This window comes from Podarcis liolepis (genome assembly GCF_965112155.1).
Source record: "Podarcis liolepis genome assembly, chromosome: 4".
In the NCBI taxonomy this organism is placed as follows: Eukaryota; Metazoa; Chordata; class Lepidosauria; order Squamata; family Lacertidae; genus Podarcis; species Podarcis liolepis.
In genome coordinates this window covers 92,920,179-92,940,391 of record NC_139558.1, presented here as the reverse complement: position 1 = coordinate 92,940,391, position 20,213 = coordinate 92,920,179, and the positions used below count along the sequence as shown (strand labels likewise).

General features: G+C 42.5%; 1 protein-coding gene across 14 annotated transcripts in view; it reads right to left on the bottom strand.

The window, feature by feature from the left end:
• PICALM (phosphatidylinositol binding clathrin assembly protein) overlaps window positions 1-20,213 on the bottom strand; it is a 66,601-nt gene that overhangs the window by 20,653 nt on the left and 25,735 nt on the right. For all 14 annotated transcript variants that reach the window (XM_083499580.1, XM_083499582.1, XM_083499578.1 and 11 more), the window contains exons 2-12: window positions 19,507-19,649; window positions 16,954-17,029; window positions 16,265-16,367; window positions 12,031-12,124; window positions 11,356-11,467; window positions 8,799-8,905; window positions 6,736-6,777; window positions 6,018-6,103; window positions 4,876-4,999; window positions 3,862-3,998; window positions 2,591-2,691 (exon numbers count right to left, since the gene is read on the bottom strand). In XM_083499580.1, coding sequence (XP_083355706.1) covers window positions 2,591-2,691; window positions 3,862-3,998; window positions 4,876-4,999; window positions 6,018-6,103; window positions 6,736-6,777; window positions 8,799-8,905; window positions 11,356-11,467; window positions 12,031-12,124; window positions 16,265-16,367; window positions 16,954-17,029; window positions 19,507-19,649 — 1,125 coding nt within the window. The remainder of the gene's footprint in view (window positions 1-2,590; window positions 2,692-3,861; window positions 3,999-4,875; window positions 5,000-6,017; window positions 6,104-6,735; window positions 6,778-8,798; window positions 8,906-11,355; window positions 11,468-12,030; window positions 12,125-16,264; window positions 16,368-16,953; window positions 17,030-19,506; window positions 19,650-20,213) is intronic.

The following is a 20,213-nucleotide window of genomic DNA, read 5'->3' as shown; positions in this document are numbered from 1 at the left end:
TTTCACTTAAACAAAACACAACTGGTAAGTCAAGACAAACCTTGATTTAACATTGCGGTTTGTAGCAAAGCAAGCCACCATCTCTGGTATGGAAGCGACACTAAGGAGTCATGGTTTGCTGCTCCTGCAAGCACTGGGGGAGGAGCAAAGCAGAAGCCACCTGCCCATTCATGGTAAACTATTAACTATGGTTTAACATGGTGTGATAAAGCTGCTAGAGAATTAATATTTAGGCTAAAGTCATGCAGCCCTCACTCAGTTCAAAACACAATGTGATGGCACAGGCTATGAGAAGGAGGAGAGTAACTCGGCTAACCCAACCTCTCCTTTGGTCTTCACTGCTATTACTAAGCGGATGATTTTTTATCCCTGATTGCCTCTGGAACAGCATTTAGTGGCCCAACCAGCTCTCTTTACTAGATAGGATGGTGAGGAAATTAGGTGTGGGATGAAGAAGACTGCAGACAAAACAAGACATCAGACCAAAAAAAATGTGGTTTGTACTAAAGGTTTTCTGTAAGGTAGTAATTTAGAGAGGGTTTTTTTCTAATCAGTCAACCAGAAGACCAAATAAACGTATAAGCAAATGCATCCAGCTAAACCTTGTCTAAACTATTTCCCTGTTCAGTGTGTAGCAGTAAAGCTGTTTCCAGCCTGCTCTGTTCAGTTTCTGGAGTCTTACCGCAGCCCTCTCCATTTTGTCTTATTTCTGACTGAAGCCTTAAATTGGCCAAGCGTGCTCCAACTCTAACCAACCAACCCACTCAAACTTGCTTCCACTCTCCTTCAAACTCTTGGTCAATCATAAGGGTAGTAGAGTTTTGTTTAAATTTCTGTTTCCCATAATTTGTTACGTTTCTTTCCTCCCTCACATTTCTGCTTCCTGGGCTGTACTTTAACTTCCAGGTCAGAACCACCTCTCAAAACCATTTTCTGATACCCCCAAAACAAGATGTAAAACAGCTGAGAAGTTTACTTCCTGCACAATGGTAATGAAAAACAAATTGCCAATCACAGCTATAGGACAGGGGTGCAAAACCTCAGGCCTGGAGGACAAATGTATCGTTCTGGGCCTCTCTCCTCAGTCCTCAGGACTCTGTCCATGCTGTGCCATCCCACCACGCCTCTGCTACACCCTCCTCAAATACTTTTGCCTGGCTGAAAAGTGGCCATGAACTGTGATGATGTTTGCTGAGATGAAGAGGTGTGTGCATACACAAAGAAACCTCTTTGTGGCTATTGCAGCTGACTGCACAATGGCAAGAGCCACATTTGCTGGCCCACCCACTGCTGCTTCTGGCCCCTCAAAGGTTGTCCATGATCAAATATGGCCCTTGGGCTCAAAAGATTTCCCAATTCTGCTGTACGGATTACATTTAAGTAGAACTTATTTATCAAGTGATAAAAAAGAGGGGGGAGAGATCTGAACATGGTCTACCATCTTCTGAAAGAAAAACCCTGAAAAGCAGGCTTACATTCTTCATACAGAAAATTCTACCCATTTCTAAATAATTCTAGTTAACATTTTCAGCAAGGATTTGTCCGCAAAAACAGAATAGGCTTATTCTACTTCAGCAACTACAAGCATGAACGAAGCTACCAGAAAAACATGTCTACCATCTTGCCTGGCCCTCCACTATCCCACAAAATATTTTGCGGCCAGAGAAAAAGAGTGCAAAGCTGTCAAAGCTATGAACAAGAAAGGACAAGTATTAAAGGCAACTTGGCCAAATTACTGCATATACTTCCGGGGGGTGGGGCAGAGGACATGATAGAAGGTGCATTGCTGCAAGAAGGCTCGTTTGAGGGAATGAAGCCCCAACATGAGCAACTTTGCCTAGTACACAGATGCCTTGACCATGGTTTTAATTTTGGAAAGGCAGCATACAAATAAAATGATTGGTTGATATTACACTGGGGGGGGGAGGTGTTGAGGTATTACCCAACGTATTAAATGGATTAATTTAATCTGAATGGCTTAAGCAACTGAAAAGTGCAACACGGTAGGTCACATCTTATGCACATTTGACTTGTGTGATTTTAGCCATACACACATGAAGGCAGGCTTGTTGAAACTGTGCAAGTTAAATCCAGGGAAGGTGGAGAGCTCTTTTGTGTCAGGGGTGGCCCAGCATGTAAGGAGCTTCTAAGCTGTCTGCCTTTGGAGGCAAGGCCTGTGCAATGCACCAGCTCTGGGATGTTCACGTAAGATTTTACAGGAAATCAGATGGCCCTGCAAGCATTTCAAATTAGTGTTTGCAGAGCAAAGGTGAATCATTCTGATACTCTGGACTTCGCTCCATAGTCCAGACTTACCTGAAATCAAGGCTCACAATAACTCACAATGACTACAAAGATACAACTATGATTGGGGCTGAACAGGAAGTTAAGCTATGTGCTATGATACACCATGTTTTGTTTCCAATCCTTCAAAATACGGTGTGAAGAATTATCTGTCCCATACATTTTTAAAAAAATATTTTTACCTAATTTAACAAGGCAGGAAAGCTTAAGAGTCTATGAAATATTACTGATGGTTATGAGTGACTATGAAGTAACCAAAACTGGGATTTAACTGTCAGTTTCTTACCTCCCCAGGTCCCTCCTACTTGTGGCGCAGAGGATATAGGATGCACAGACGGATGAAAGCTTGGCTGCAAATCAAGGAGGTCATTTGGCAGCTTTGATGTACTATGGAAACAGATGAGGGCAACTATCAAAGACTTGAGCAACATTGCCTTTCTTTCATAAAACTTAGCAAAGCTATTCAAACTATCATAGTGTTTTCCTAAATGGAATGTGTGTGCATGCATGAAATGTGGCAGAATTTAGCTCACTGGATATCCAAGGCCAGGATCAAAAGGAGGCATCAACATGCCCAGAGGGATTGACTTTTTCCTTTTGGAACCGCAGCCACCCCCATCTCTTTCCAGTATCAAAGGCAGCCTGCTGTAAGGTATTATTTGGAAGGAGGGAGGCATACCATTGGAGTGACAAAAGCACAATGACTCCCTGGGCTCATCAAATTAGTTGTGTGGTTCTTCACATGCTAGCACAGGTTTATTGCTCCTACTAGTTGCACTGAATATATAGCACAAGTGGGAGATTCACACAGATACTTAGGAGGTTTCATTTGCCAATAATTCTTCTGTTTTTAAAGGCTATGCTGCAAGTTTTGCAGTTTGCAGAAATGCAGATGTAATGAGGCATTCATTTGGTTGGGCTAAACTCATGTTTATTTTTGCTGCTTAGAGTCAAAGCAACAGTGCACACAGTCATATAGTGAGGTCCCACCACGCAAACCATTCTGGGTATCAGACTGCATCAACAGTACACTGACTGTTGTACTGTTCTCCTCCAGCACTTCTATAACAAAGCAGTGCTCATAGGTCAAGTCCACAATTGCTGGTGATGGTATCCATGTGGCACCAGAACACACAGTGCTTTTCACTGCAATCAATTTCATATTAAAACTCCAGTTTTACATCTTTTTGAGAGGCTTTATAGAGTTTGGAGCAGTGCTACTCAAAGTGGTGGTCCACAGACTGGTGCCAGTCCATGCCCCATCAGCTGCCAATCCCCAGTGACCACCACAATCCAGGTTAGATGGGAAGCTAAAGGGACCAAATATGGTAACAGTCCCTGGTGAATTGGAGGTGGTCCACCACATCAGATAGCTTGAGAAGCACTGATCTAGAGAATACATGTGTGTTTGCAGAATGGAGATCATCAATGCTGGATCAGCAATGTGCACTGAATATTGTTAACCCCTGCCCATAACCTGTTTAATGCAAAAACAAAAAATCCAAAAAATCCCCCCTCCCCAATTATGAGCAGTTCTGACATATATCAAGGGCATACCTGTTTGAAGAACTAGGTGTGGAAAACATGTCAATGGCTGGTGTAGTCATTATGCTTCCTGCTGCATTAGACACAGGAGAGGAGGCTGTTGTTAAGGAGTTATGAGGTTTCTTTGCAAGTTCTTTTAGACGTTGTTCCTGATGGGAAATAAAGACAATTTTAAAAAACAAAGGTTTTTTTTTTTTTGCTTAGGCAGTTGATAAAGTTAAGCAGAACAAAGCCCTCAAATAGCTCTATTAAGACCTCTAAAAGGGGGCAGGCAAACTACAAATGAGCAACAGTGTACATTGTTGTGGTTTTACATTTTCTTATAAATGGTTCTCTGTGTGACCCAGTAGTCCAGTATACAAAAAATTCAGGCTAAAGGCTTTGAAAATAATAATCCTATATTCTACTCCTAATTTCATATACTGTATTTTTTGCACCATAACACTCACTTTTTTCCTCCTAGAAAGTAAGGGGTCTGTGGCCACAGCATGAACTACAAAAATCATATATCCACTATTTTGTTTAGAATTTTTTTTCTTGTTTTCCTCCTCTAAAAACTACGTGCGTGTTATGGCCTGGTGCGTGTTATAGAGCGAAAAATACGGTATATAGCCCCCAACTTTTGGGAGACAGAAAGCTTGTTCCAACCACCCAAGTATTCATAGGCAGCTTTTAAATGAATGTGAACAAGCCATCCTTGTCAACTGTGACCCACTGTTTTATATACACAGCCTGCTTTTTCGTCTTTGAACACTGTATATACTAAGGGTGGGAAATCTTTTTCCATACAGTGGTGAGTGTGGTCAGACATACAGCTCCCTCTATCCAGGCAAGCAAGAGGTATTATCATAGTTCAGAAGCACAAGCAATAGGGGAGGATGCAGAGCAAGGCAAGCGAAGGGTGTGTCCTGGAGGGGATGGCAGAGTTCAGAGCTAGACAGAGAGCTTTGAGGTCCCTCATACTTGCTGTGCAACCATTAGGCAGCCTATATACCACACTCAGTACAAAGCAAAAATCATGCCCACCTTTAAAGCTTTTAAACGTGCCTGCTCTTCCTCTAGTGCGGCTTGCTTTTCCCTTTCATCTACTTTGGTGAGCGACAGGCCGGTGCTTGCGAGGGAGGAGACTGCATTGGAAAGAGTGGTAGCCCTAGGAAAAGTTGACAGAAGGAAACCTGGCAGTTATACAGACGACACAACAGAGAAAGATGCTCAACAGAGCTCCGCTTTGTTTTATTCCAACCTATAAACATACAAGACTCTTTTTTCTTTTGTAGACTTAACCCTGGGAAGCAGATTTTGCCTGTGTTTCTGTACAGATTGTACATATTTGATGGAAACACTTGAAGTCAGCCATGCTCCGTCTATTTCAGGATTCAGTTTATTCACAATGGAATGTGCCCCACTTGGCCTGATTGTACAAACAAAGTCAAAGCAGCACACAATCTCTAGGACTTCCGAGAGATAAAATGACATAGCGCTGTTAGACACCACTTCAGTCTAGCCTAGATCACATGCATTTTCCTTACTGGTCCTGAAGTCTAGAAGCTATATCAGTTCATTTCAAAGTGTGTGACCAATGCTATATTGGTGACAAAGGCAAGAGAAAGCTGCTGCCACAACCTTCGGCACTGCTGTTGTGGTTGGTTTGCAGAGATAAGCAGGTTGAGTTCTTCTAGCAGTTGCAGGCTGCATCCAGCCAAGTCATGCAGCATATCCTGCCTTGCCTTCCAATGAGCTCAAGGTGGCATGCATGGTTCTCCCTCCCTCTTCTTATGCTAGCAACCCAGTGAGGCAGGTTAGGCTGAAAGACTGACTGGTCAAGGTCACCCAGAGATTCGAACCCTGGCTGAATCTTGGTCTCCCAGGTCCCAGCTTGAAACTCAAACCATTACACTTTAGATTTGCTGAAATCAACTGGTGTTAATTACATCACCTATTACATTTATATTTGATGTTTGGGAAAACGTAAATGGCCACGTAGGAAATGTTCAAATTTGGAAATAACAGAGGGTGTTGTGTTACCATGACTGCACCCAGATAAGAACACCTGAACAAGTAACGTTCTTTCGATTTTTACAAATAAGGACACGTGTGAAGCATATTTGAGGAATATTCAAGCATTGCCCAACATATGGTGCCAACTACAAGGAGAATTTAAAACATGCCTGCTTGCAGCAGTAGAGTCTTTGATTTTCTTTCCTTCTAAGGAGGCTAAGTGCTGTTCCAATGCATCAAGAAGGCTGCTTGGTGCCTACAAAAGAAAATCAGTAGCCTTTGAGAAATTAAAGGCAAAAAATGTCAGGTCCTCCAGTCGCAAAGAATTCAACAATAAGCAGGTAAATACAGGCAGCAGCTCTTAACAGCACCATCACCGAAATTTTATTTAAAATGCTGCATGGTACACATGGCCCTAGATTGCTCATTTTTAAAAAACAACAACCACCCATGCATTGAAGAGAAATACAAAAGGACAGCACAAGGAAAAAATGGCACATTCATGAATGAGTAGTCACTCTATGTTCCAAGGGTAAAACTTGAAAGCAGCTACTAAGCCACATAAACATGTTAATGCACTATTAATCTTTGCCAACCTAAATTAGTATTTTGGGTGCAAATGCTTATATAGACAGCTGCACCTCTATTGCAGAATTTAAACTAATTAAAAAATTTAGCAATCTACTGCTTCAAAGTATAGTAGTTTAGCAAGGATCATTAGCTTTGAAACAGAGCAACTGACGATGGAACCAACAACAGATTCAAACCCCATTTTTTAAAAAAAACCCTCCAATTTAACAACCAATTAAAGCATTAGTGATTACACCAAGGTCTTCTGATTATGAAAGGCCAAACGGACATGCATGACAAATGCATAAAATCATCTACCTGAGAAAGATCTGGTATGTCTCCTCTGTCTATCCCCACTTGCTGTAACAACAAATAGATTTAATAAGATATAGGCCTTAACCATGTTTGGCTAAAGACAGGATGAAGAAAGCACAATGAAGGTAACATGAAAGGGAAAAAAGGCTGTTCTACACACTATGAAGGATCGTATCACTCAAGAAAAAGAAAACAACAACCTGTAAAGAAAAATATAAACTTGCTTACTTTAGTGTGTCAACGGTATATATCAATAACGCCCAAAGAAGCCAAGGTCATTTTTAATGATGTTGCCAAAAACACGTGCAGATTTTACCAGCTCTGCAGTCCTTCACTTTTTGTGTCATATGCTATAGAAGGGGATGAAGAGCCTCTTTTCTGAAGAATAAGTGATCAAAATCTATCCTGACCAGTTACTAGGAATGGCCTTTTGTTTACAGTACAGTTTATTTCAGCAATGGAATAAGCGAAGTTAATGCTAATAAAACAGGTTTCCTGTTGGACTCCTGATGGCTGTTTGTATCCTTGGAACTACAATCTTGGTCAAATTGCAAGCTTGTGCACACCCCTTTGCTGCTGCCATCAAGACTGCACCTTTACATTAAGAGCAACCTACAAAAAACTGCAGCGGGAAACAGGGAGCAGAGCAGAGAACTTATGAGAACCTTTGCCACTCATTCTTTCCCCAATGCAATGAGCTGAATGTGTGTGTCGGAGGGTGCATGTGAGACTGAGCTCAGAACAAACATTCTCTGTGACCCAACTCACCACGCACTGCACCTTAGTTGCAGAAATAGACTGAGGCTTCTTCTACAGCTGTGGTTAATGGGAGGCAGAGGGGCCCAGGAAAAAAGCAAGTGGAAAGGTCATTTTATCCCCATCTGCAGTGTTATTACGGGGAAGGGGAGAGAGCTCCAAGCTCAACTTCTTGTCCCAGGTGGTGTGAGGACGCATATACAACCCTTGCCAGCAAATGCTTTTGAGGGGTTTTTTAGGGGGTGCGGAGAGCTGGATATCACAATAGATATAGTCCAGGAATGACTAGCTTTCTTTGGTCTGAGGGCAGCATTCATTGTTGGCAACCCTCCAAAGGGCTGCATGCCAGCAGTGGGCACAGCCAAAACAAAAAGTGGGAATGGTTAAAGTTTCATCCTTTTGCATGTCACCACTGCTAGTAGGTCAAAGCACTGCAGAAACAGGAAGGAGCATTCCCTCCTGCTTCTAGAGCGCTTTGACATTCTAACAGTGGTGAAACAGGAGGAGAAAAGTTACCACCAAATATGCTGTGGGCTAGCATTTCAAGCAACTTTGTGGGCATGAAGTGGACTATGGGCTTACAACCCCTGATATAGACCCCCTTCTCCCCTAACTATCCCATTTGTCCCTTCAAAACCCATTCATTGTCACTGAAGCTTAGAAATAGCATTACACATATTAAGTTAATGCAAGATGAAACAATTCTCCACCCCAAAACATGAGTACAGTGGTACCTCGGGTTAAATACTTAATTCGTTCCGGAGGTCCGTTCTTAACCTGAAACTGTTCTTAACCTGAAGCACCACCTTAGCTAATGGGGCCTCCTGCTGCCACCGGAGCACAATTTCTGTTCTCATCCTGAAGCAAAGTTCTTAACCCAAGGTACTATTTCTGTGTTAGCGGAGTCTGTAACCTGAAGTGTATGTAACCTGAAACATATGTAACCCGAGGTACCACTGTATACTTCTGTCCATGTGAGGAATTATCTAAGAAAGGCATGCAGGGATGAAACTTGTGCAGGATTGCCATCCTTCCATTCAATATGTAACAGCTCAAAATACTTGGGTGTACACCACCACAAGTCTGATTCATTCACACATATTACTTGGTGTCATATGATCGATCTCCTAGGCAGCTCTGAATGAACCAATATTCTCCCTGCACCCTAACTTAGTGTGGATGGGTCTTCAGCTCACTTTAAGCATTCTAGTTCAAAAATATTGATCACCATTTGATCTCCATAAAACTCTCATTAATAGCATTTAGTCATTTTGAATGATGACAGAACTGGATGGACCAGTAAGTTTTACCTCTGCAACTTTGAGAAACTCAGAAATCCTTGTCATTCTAGTCAGAAACTTCTTATATATGTCAAGGCCTTCTTTGCATTGATTCTTTTTCATGTCAAAGTATTTTTCTACAAAATAACAGAATTTAAAAAATAAGAGTCATCAGTGTGTTTGTTTACAGTTTAATAGTGCTGATGTCATTTAAACAAAATGCTAAACCATTACAAGAATTACCCTAGCCACCTCCTTGGTTTGCACATTACCCCCTCCTCTGGTGCAGCCACAAGGAGATTTGAAGCTTGCTTACTTTTTTTATTAATTGCAGTTCGGTGTGTCACCCAAAACCCTCAACTGTTGTTAATCTTAACTATGGTTAGTGAAAAACCCCCAACTTGGACAGCATGACAAACTGCAGTTAATCTGAAATTGAAGCAAAAGCTTCTAAAGTTCTCAGTGCAGCCAAGCTCGTTTTTAATTTTTTTGGAGGGGGGGGTGAGTGTGCAAGCTTGGGCTAAGTTCATTTTTGCCAACCTCAGCTATGGCTCACCCTAATATCCAAACCAGCCAAATGAGTAAACCAGTCACAAAGATCAGAGGTGTTTGCCAAGCAAATGGATAACCTTCACCCTTCACCAAACTCTTCTTCACTCTATCATGTGTTTATGTTTAGGCTCAAGAGCTGGAGATAAGGTGCAGGAACAGCAGTTTCAAAGTAAGACATAGAAGGAAGCCTCAAGTTCTCAGACTGAAGTAAAAGTTAGAATCATAAGTCTATGGTTATAGTTAGAAAGTAAAACCCTGCATTTGCAAAGGCTGTATTTAAGTCACTCTAGACATATTACTGAAGAACGACAGCATGTTAAGAATTTGCACTAAAGAACAACTCCTCTTACTCAAGCCTGATTTTGTTAACGGTGACCATTTCCCTGGAGCAGGCAGAAAACCAGACACCCAAAAGTGATTGCAATGTGACTCCTTCAGTCCAGAAATCGATTTTACAGTGAATGCACAAAATAGAGGGTGTCAACAGCCAGAAGGGAATGGTATTAATCTTGTGCAAATCTAGTAAGTGTCAAAATTGTGGAGTTACTGAATGAAATTTTCAGTGTTCACAGACTAAACTCAATCAAGTTTATTTATTTACATCCACACACTTTGGGATTTATTTACTTTTACTTTCACCTATTTGGCAGGAGTTTGTCAGCATTTGTTGTATAGTAGTAGTATACCAAGCTTTATCCAAATATCTCAGGGTGATTCACAGCATATAAATGCGGGAAAAACCCAGAGAGTACATAAAACTAAAACAAAACAATAACCACCCCCTCTCACAATGATTATGATTTCAGATAGAAATTAAATATTCAACATGGTGTAGAAGGGACAGGCAAACTAGGAAAATTTTCCTCAACAAAATATAACCCAAAACAAAATCCCAAAGTTATTCTAATGTTGTGAATGAGCATGTTCTGCTGCATGCTGCACCACAATCCTCATTTTACTTTACAGCAACCATTCATGTTATAAGCAATCCATGAGAACCACAGTGGCCTACCAAGTACTAGTAAGTAGCTTCAACTTTTTTACTGGCTCAACTTTCATTCCTGTATGGACAACCCAATGCATAAAGATTTAGCAGGTAGGTACATACTGTATACCAAAGTGAATATAATAATAATGGCACAACTGGGCCATACCGTACCATGCACTAATCTTATTGCAGATACATTGCGTGAAGAATCTAAGAACAGCCCTGCCGAATCAACCCCAAGGTCCATCTAGCCTAGCATCCTATTTCCAACAGCAGCTAAACAACTGTCTCTGAGAAGCCCACAAATTATAGCACGAAGAAAATAGCTCTTTCCCATTGTTGCTCTTGTTGACTGCCCCAGTCCTTTTCAACTGCAGCCTGAAAGCTGGAAATACTTCAGGTGAAACATTTTTACCTTCAAATATTAAGTGCTTCAGTTGCTGTATTTCTGCTGCTTGGGACGCCATTAAAGAGAAGCAGGAGCATACAAAAAGAGTTGCCTACCCATGCCTAACAGGATTCATTGTTTATTTGTACAAATGCATATATGACTGCCACACACTAACTTTCCCGTATCAACTCCAGCATTTCCTCTTCACATTGTATGTGGGACAAACCCTATTCAGAAGCACAAAGGAATGCCTAGCCGACTCCACTCTCCTCTGGAGGTATGGCAGCTCTCCATGAGGAAGTGTAAAGTATTCCAACCCACAAATTCCACTTATGAAAGCCGCCCTAAAGAGAGAGTGCCAAAAGCTAAATTAGTTAACAAAATTGTCACCTTCCCTAAGATCCAAAGAGAAAATTGTCAGCTTTGCAGATTGGTTGTGTGGTAGCTGGACAAGAAAATTATAGTTCAAGCAAGTCATTTTTCATGCCAAAAATACTCCAGACTAGCTTGTGTTTGGGCACCTACATATTTCTGTTTACATGTAAAGAGAAGCAGTTCTTTAAGGCAGTTTAAAATTGTCTTGCAGGAAGTCAAAACAAAGATCACTGTCTTGCCTACTAAGTACAATGAAGAGATGTAAAAAAAGTAGTATTTACCCAACAGGTTAATAATCCCTTCATTATACGCTGCAAAGAGTCTAATGGCATCTTTGAAGAGAAGCATGAAGGCAGCATTAATTACACCATTTGTAAGTTCATTGCTGTTGACCTGCCGGTGAGAAGAAAGAAGTTAGTTCAATTTGAAAAAACATCCACAGCTATCTCCTGTCTTCATTATGGAGGGCAAAGATCGGTCTTGCCTTTTGACATTGTGCACTATAAATTTGTGACATGACAACCTGGTGAAATAAAGGCTCTCATTGGCTTTGGGAACTCTGCAGCAGTTGCACAAGTCTTAAAAACACGCAAGCGGCTTTCCAAACGACAAGGGTGTGTGCCAGTGACCCCCAACTACCACGCAGGTGCTGGGGAAAGTTGCTCCTGTAGTTGGTCTCTCGGTTCCTATCAGAACATCTGTCTATCGCTCCCAAGAGAACATATAGTTTAAGATATTTAGCATTTGCCAACTCAGAAAAATTACCGTTTGCATCACCAACACATATTAGAACCAAACATTTTCTTCCTCATAGGAGACTAACATTTTTTTCACTACCTTTATCCAGAAAGGGCAGAAATATAAACAGGGCATTTATAAGGCATTAGGAGGTAGTGTTTTATGAAACCAGGAGTAGGTAGTCTAGTCTTTATCGATGCCGTAACTAAAACACTTACATTGAAATCAAGAAGTGCATCCATCTGGTTTTGTATTATTGGTACTGTTTTTAGGAGTTTCTCAGTATTCATAGTCCTCATGACTCCATCAGCACTAAGACAAAGGAGAAGTGAGAAACACATCAGTAAGCAAAACATATTTGGCATGATGCACACAGAGATGGCTGACACAGGGTGTTCTGCTCTTCTCCCTCCCCTTTTCCCTGCCCCTGCAACCTACGTGCATGCATAAAAGCAATAGGCCAGACCGGTAAGGTAAGGATAATAGGAGGCCTCTTGCTCTCTGCCCAGACCATGGAATTTGTCTGAATACAACAGGGAAAACTGGATGTCTTGCCCCAACTTCCAGCCCCAGGAGTTGGGGGAGGGGGCCTGCAAGGAGAACTCCCATGGTATTTCTGGCCTTTTGACTCTAGGTGTAAATGGTTTGGGGGAAGGGGGGCTTAGTGCTAACGCTGGAAAGTTTTGCAGTTTCATTTGGATGTTAAGTTATTGGATATTGGTAACTTCATGTTTAGATATGCAAGGCATTTTATAATATTTTAAATTATTGTGTAGTCGTATGGATTGTATTTGTGAGCTAAACTACTTAACTCACTCCTACTCTAGGTTTTTAAGCAGGGGTTGGATGACCATCTGTCACAGAAGCTTTAGCTGAGATTCTCAAAACTCAAAAGTATTGAATGGGGGGGGGCAGGTGTTGGACTAAATGACCTTTGGCATCCCTTCCAGCTCTATGATTTTATGATTCTACTTGCTGTGAAAACAAGCAAGAAGATCAACAAGCAAGAGAAACATTACTAAGTTGAGAGTAACTCAAGAGCTATCCAAGTTCCTAAGTGTCTCAGTCAAGTTTTTAAGGGTGTGTCATCACTATTAAATATTTTAGACTCCATTAAAGGAACAAAAATGGCAAAACAGAATTCTACTGATCTTTCTATTTTTTTATACTCTTAACGTCAGTCATTTCAAATTTTCAAGAACACAGAAGTCACAAGACCTTTGAACTACTTTCAGTACAAGTTGTATCAGCTGGTGTCCAATGAAATCACTGTGTGAGTTGTTCTGCTTGTGCAAAGGAACTTCTCCTCCTGTCCCCTTCAACCCCTCAAATCTACTCTGCTCTTAGGTAATAATGCTTATGAACTTCCTATAAAGCAATGAATAGTAACTGTTAAAGCAGTATGATGGATTAGATTGACATCTGGTCTGACGCAGCAAGGCTCTTATGTTCATATCACATACTGCCTTTTAAACTTTCCAAAGTTTCAAAAGAAATTTGACACACAGCACAGATCATTGCTGTTAAAATAACACAAATCTAAAGCTTCCTTGCGCGTGTAGAACAAGTCACATAGTTGACTGCAATCGCAAGTGATTACAGACGCAGGGTTGGCAGAGACAGGATAAAAGCCTGATAGCACAAGGCACAGGGGTAGGAGCAAAGGGCTGGACTTCTATGGAAATGCAGATGCTACTGGTGAAGAGCTTTTGGAATGTTTCTTCTCCCAGACTACTTGACAAATACCAGCATTTAAAAGCTCATTCAAATACGCTCCATAATGTTGATCCCCTCTAGTATATACTTTTGAGTTTTAAGAGTTTTATATCCAAAGATCTTTTCGAAGACTGCCTTCCTTTCTCAGCCTTCATCAACTTAAAAGCCCTTGCTGCCAGCTTAAAAATAAAATAAAAAATATTGAGCTTCCAACTTCAAGTCCAGAATTACTTCTTAATTAAACTTGCTTGTCACTTGGCACTTTTAATTGTCAAATTTAATATGACTGTTTTGACAAAATGTGTTTTGTGGAAGCTGCAAAACTCACTGCAGTTATTTAGATCAGCACTACATCAACCCTCTGATCTGCAAAGTTCTTCCTTTCCCAAAAGCACACACATATGCACACAGCCTTCTAATTAAAAAAACATACGAATAAAAAACACCTGGGAACCAAATCATTACCTAGCTGGAACACAAAGCACAGTGGTGTAAAAACAGATCTTGGTTCCATTGGTAGCAAGACTTAACCTTCTAGAGGTCAATTATTCGTTTGAAGTTGCATTTTTACATTTACCGTATTTTTCGCACCATAGGACGCACTTTTTCCCTCCTAAAAAGCAAGGGAAAATGTGTGTGCGTCCTATGGAGCGAATGCAGGGGGGAGGCAGGCGGGAAAAGCCCTCAAGAGCCACACACAAGCTTCGTGCACTCTTGCGGGCTTTTCTCTAGGAGGGAGAAGGGACTGACTGGCTGCAGCAGTACCTTCTCCCTCCTGGGGGAAAAGCCCCCAAGAGTGGCACCCTCTTTAAAGGCTGCGCGGCTCCTGCGGTCTTTTCTACGAGGTGGGGGAATCCCCCCCACCTCCCAGAAAAGCCAGGAGAAGCCGCACAGCCCCTTTAAAGAGCACACAGCTTCTGCGGGAGGTGGGGGAAGCTGCAGCAGATTCCCTCCTCCCGGGCTCCCTTTGAAGCGGCAATGTGGGAGGGGAGCAGCTTACACTCGTGTAAGCAGCTCCTCTCCCACTTTCCTCCTTCAAAGCAACTACGGAGGAGGGAAGGAAGGGGACCATGGATCCTCTTTGCTGCTCGAGGCTGCAGCAGATTCCCTCCTCCCGGGCTCCCTTTGAAGCAGAAAAGTGGGAGGGGGCAGTTTACACTCGTGTAAGCAGCTCCTCTCCCACTTTCCTGCTTCAAAGCAACCACGGAGGAGGGAAAGAGGGGACCCATGGATCCTCTTCGCTGCTCGAGGCTGCAGCAGATTCCCTCCTCCCGGGCTCCCTTTGAAGCAGAAAAGTGGGAGGGGGCAGTTTACACTCGTGTAAGCAGCTCCTCTCCCACTTTCCTGCTTCAAAGCAACCACGGAGGAGGGAAAGAGGGGACCCATGGATCCTCTTTGCTGCTCGAGGCTGCAGCAGATTCCCTCCTCCCGGGCTCCCTTTGAAGCAGAAAAGTGGGAGGGGCAGTTTACACTCGTGTAAGCAGCTCCTCTCCCACTTTCCTGCTTCAAAGCAACCACGGAGGAGGGAAAGAGGGGACCCATGGATCCTCTTCGCGGCTCAAGGCTGCAGCAGATTCCCTCCTCCCGGGCTCCCTTTGAAGCAGAAAAGTGGGAGGGGAGCAGCTTACACTCGTGTAAGCAGCTCCTCTCCCACTTTCCTGCTTGAAAGCAACTACGGAGGAGGGAAGGAAGGGGACCATGGATCCTCCGCTGCTCGAGGCTTCAGCGGATTCCTCCTCCGTAATTGCTTTGAAGCAGGAATGTGGAAGGGGGGCAGCTTACACTTGTGTAAGCAGCTCCTCTCCCACTTTCCTCCTTCAAAGCAACCACGGAGGAGGGAAGGAAGGGGACCATGGATCCTCCGCTGCTCACGGCTGCAGCGGATTCCTCCTCCTTGATTGCTGGGAGTTTCTCTGGGCAGGAATTCCCTCAGCTTAAGTGGGGTGGGGGAAGTGTGGCAGGTAGGGGGGTACTGAGAGACACATGTCTCTCAGATGAAAATTGGGAGTGGGCATTGTGTGAAGTGGCTGTGGATCTCCTGCCGCAGAACTGTAGGACTGTATAGAGTTGGGAGGGCCACCCAAGGGTCATCTAGCCCAGCCCCCTCACAATGTAGGAATCACAGCTAAAGAATGCCAGGCAGATGGTCCCTCAACCGCTGCTTAAAAGCCTCCAGTGGTGGAGACCCCAAACACCTTCCGAGGTCATAGAATTGCAGGGTTGGAAGGGAACCCCAGGAGTCATCTAGTCCAGCCCCGGTGGACAGCGGGCGCAATCCATCCCGTTGCGCAAGACTAAAGATGCTGCGCAAGGCTAAAGAAGAAGCCAAGGCAGTGAGCGGGATGGATCGCGCTTGCTGCCTTGTCTTCTTTAGCTGCACTGGAGAGGTTTAGCTCCTGGCTGGAGAGGTTGCGCGGCTATGGATCCTGCACGCTGTCTTGGCTTCTTTGCTCTTTGGGGCTGGGGGGGGGGAACCCGGGCTTCCCCCGCAGCCCCGAGAAGCTCTGGGAGAAGTGGACAGGCTGCATGCAGCCTGTCCGTTGCTCTTTGGGGCTGGGGGGAGGGATAATATTTTTTTCCTTGATTTCCCCCTCTAAAAACTAGGTGCGTCCTGTGGTCCGGTGCGTCCAATAGAGCGAAAAATACGGTAAGTAAACTTATGAGTAATTAGAACAGAAGCTATAAACGGTAAGCTACACCTTAAAATAAATTTATTCCAGACAATGTAATCCTTACCCTCTTTTTACTTTTGTGAAATCAAAAGCTACTTGTCTGTAGGAAACTGCTTTTTCATTCAAATACCTGCTATATCTTCTGATAAATGTGGACATATCATACCCTAAAGAAGAGAAAGACAAAACAAATTAGCTCCCTGTTTTGCATGAACACTTATGACTAAACATTAAGAACGTAACAATTTAAATTCACAGGATCATCATTTGGACCCTATGGACAAATATATCTAACTTACTGTGAGAATCAAATAAATTAAAAGCACAGATTTCCATTTACAAGTGATTTTACACACAGACATGCCCTGAGCTTCCTCTTCTCCCACATTTCTCCTTTGACTAAATTAGAACTTGTACATCTCACTCTCTAACTGTAGAAATCATTTTATGGGCCAGCTTCATTAGCTGCATACTAAAGATGATGTCTGTGTTATCTGTTATTTCCTTATGAATGTTAATGAATTTCCTTATGAATGTTAATTCGGGGGGGGGGGGGATGTGGACATTTTACTATTCAACTGCAGACTGTTGTAGAATATAGAGAAGTCCAAATATCTTTTAAGCACTTGGGAGAGGTCTCCACCAGAAGGGTTACACTTTTCAGAATGATAACTGAGTCCCGAAGCAATGATGCTGCAATAAAGACACCTTCAAGGATGTCATGACTCACTTGAAACAAACCAAATGATTTACCTTGCAATCCACTTTTGTCCAAGAAATTGCTCAAGTTAAACAATGTGTTCCTGGAAGCCAGATACTGGATAAAACGCTAGAAGGGATAAAAAGACTTTGGATTATTTGACTGGAATTGTACATAGCTCTTTCTGTGTATCTTATCATTAACATAGAGTGACCTAGGTCAGAATGCCTATAAGCCAGGCTTCCCCAATCTGATACCCTCCAGGTTTTGGAATTACAGCTTTCATTAGCCCAGCAAGCACAGTTTGGGTCTCAAACTACAGTTTGGCGTAATGTCAGAAGAGTAATCTTCTCAAATTGTCCAATCCAAATAAGCAAACCAGAGCAGTTCCCATGCTAGCCTCTCACGCACGGATCCAAAGGCACTTCAAATGCCTGCTTTTTAAAGCGAACTATCCAAGTTGATGAGCTAGAGCTATTTAGACAGGAATACCATCCTGGAAGTAGAAAACAGGTATTCACCTTGTAAGTCGAACCACAGTGCATACAGTCTCAAGAAATGTAAGGCTGGTTCTGAATACAAATATTTTTGTGCTCATCCTTTTAACTGGGGTGGGCAGAGTGTGTTCTCTTTCATTTCCTTATATTTAACTTGTAATAGTGTCATCATGCTGCAGTTTGCTTGGTCACAGCAAGTGGCAATATGAAGTATAGAGTGATGAGAGGCAGTGAGTGGGCAGCCCAGTTGAGCTTCAGACAAACAGCTGGAACAGGATGCAGCAGCCACCCTGCTCTGCTGGCTCCACTGTCTGCCAGCCCTGGGATGTCTACCCAAAGGATCCACAGTCCAAGGCTGGCTGTCACTGCTACTGGCCATCTTCTTCATCCCCAGCCAGCCTGGAGATCATCTGCTGCTTCCACATCCCAAGCAGCTGATCAGGATGCAAGAGCAGCACTGTGGCAATGGGGAAAATGGCCAGAAGTGGCAGCCAGCCAGCATGTGGATCCACTGCTATCTCCTGCACCACATACCAGGCATTGCAGATAAGTCAGCAGCATGTAGGATAAAGGAGCACACCTCAGGAGAAGCAACTGGGCCAAAAGCAACATCCCCAGAGTTCCAAGGCTGCCGTTAATGCACACACCCTGCCCCGTTGTTCCTTTTGCCTGAGTCCTATAATGACTGACTACACAGATGTGAACGTAAACACCCAAGGTGGACAAAGGAAGACCATCCATCTTTCTCATGGCTGCAACCCTTCATTCAGCCGGGGGATTGGTAAGATTTAAAGGGGAGTGCGGAGTTTGGTGAGAAATGCAAGCAAAAGCACAGCCCCCAGTATATACTGGGTGAGCATTTTAGGTCTTGTTTTACTGCTGTTTTTATATTTTTCTTCTTGGTTTTTTGTTTGTTTGTTTGTTTGTTTTTGTCGTACTATAAGCCACTTGGAAGCACTGGTGTAAAAAGCAGCAAAAGAATATATTAAGATAAATATATATTCTAGCACACATTGAATCCCATTTGGACAAGAAGACTGGATCACTACAACTATGACCTACTCTGAACAGTGAATGAACTTACATGCATTGGTGACATTTAGCCAGTAAACAATTTAACCATGTGGTAAATGATGCAGACTTCAAATGACTCATATTAGTCCCATTCATTCATCAGCCAGCCCACAAGTGCCTTTTCCTTCTCTGGTTACACCCTCATCAATGCCAAATACATGAACTGAGCAGTATAAATAAAACTTTTGTAATAGCATAGTATGAGGTAAGGAAGTGTTTTAAGAATGAGATCGTGAATGTATTTCACATGGTGATGTGGCACCATTGTTCTGCAAAATGCCCTACTTCATCTCCCCTCCCCTTCATCAGGAAGGATTATGGTTCTGTGATATAAATGAATTCAGGCAATATGTAGCCAGAAAAATAAAAAATAATCATTCATGTTCAAACACTATCCTCAGCATTTTCTCAAGTTATGACTGATCACATGCATTATGGAAATGCACAACTGAACAAATGTGTTAATAGTTTTACTGAAGGGGTGATATATATTTAACCAAAACAAAACAAAAAACCTGTTTTGAGATGCGGAACCTAAGGAAGACTGTGGAATGCAAAAAGTAACATTACTCCTCAGAAATTATTGCAAGCTGATTATTTCTAAACTGCCCCTATTACTTGTTCCCACCCTTTCTGAATTTTCTATAGTTCAGTTCTATAGCTGTAGACAAAATTAACACTATCAATTTTCACAAATGCTATAGATCAAGTTGTTCACACTTGATCTATATCCTCAATGTCTTTTGACCAGATCCCTAACCACTGGCCATGCTGGATTCAGTTAATGTGAGCTGAAGTCCTGAGGAATGCAGGTTACCAATCCCTGTTTCAGAGACACTTACAAACTTATTTATGGCATGTAAGTGACCAACATCATCCAAATACGCTTTCACAATTTTTGCCAGGGAACATGCATTAGTTAAGCCTCAGGCTGTTTTTAAATGCCATTCATTATCCCCAATGCAGGGCAAAAAGCCAGGTTGCACTGAATAAGCCATTTCTCTAATGTATGAGTGATCTGCAGTAATAAGTTACCTCATTTCCGTACACCATTAGATGGTGTGTTGTGATGAGTGACTTGAATACCACCACCCAGCTACTGTTCATTGTCCTTTCGAACAAGCTGTCCGCCAACTGTGGGATATTTACGTTCATCTCATTTGTGCACTGTATTAAATCTGCAACACAAAGAAATTCTCATTGATATTTAAAACAGCAACAGGTTCCATTCAATGAGTGAGGAGAGAATTCTATGGACTACTGGCTGCATTTGCACATCACGCTAAGTCATAAACTGATTTGCTATGGAGCAGAAGCCCACTACTATACACTGCTGAATTACTCCCTTCATCTAGCTGGGAGCCATAAACCATGATGTGTCAACCAAGGCTCATTATTATAATATTATTATTTATTAAACTGATTAGTCTTTTTACGAAAACTCAAAGCAACTTACAAAAATAGCATACAACCAAACCATGTTTGTTCTCGCAAACAAACCAGAACTGCTAAGTCAGTAACAAATTTTGGTTTAACCTGGTTTGTTTGGTGAGAAAGACAAAAAGGACTGGGTTCCAATAGTCACACTAAACCAGGGTGTGCAGTTTCTTGTTCCCAGCTCAAAGGGAAGAAAGCAACAGGAGTGATTCAGCAGTGTGCACTAGCAAGCTGATATGTCGTAGTAAGTTTATGGCTTTCTATGACATGTGAACACAGCTGCTCATTTGGTGTGGGATTTCCAG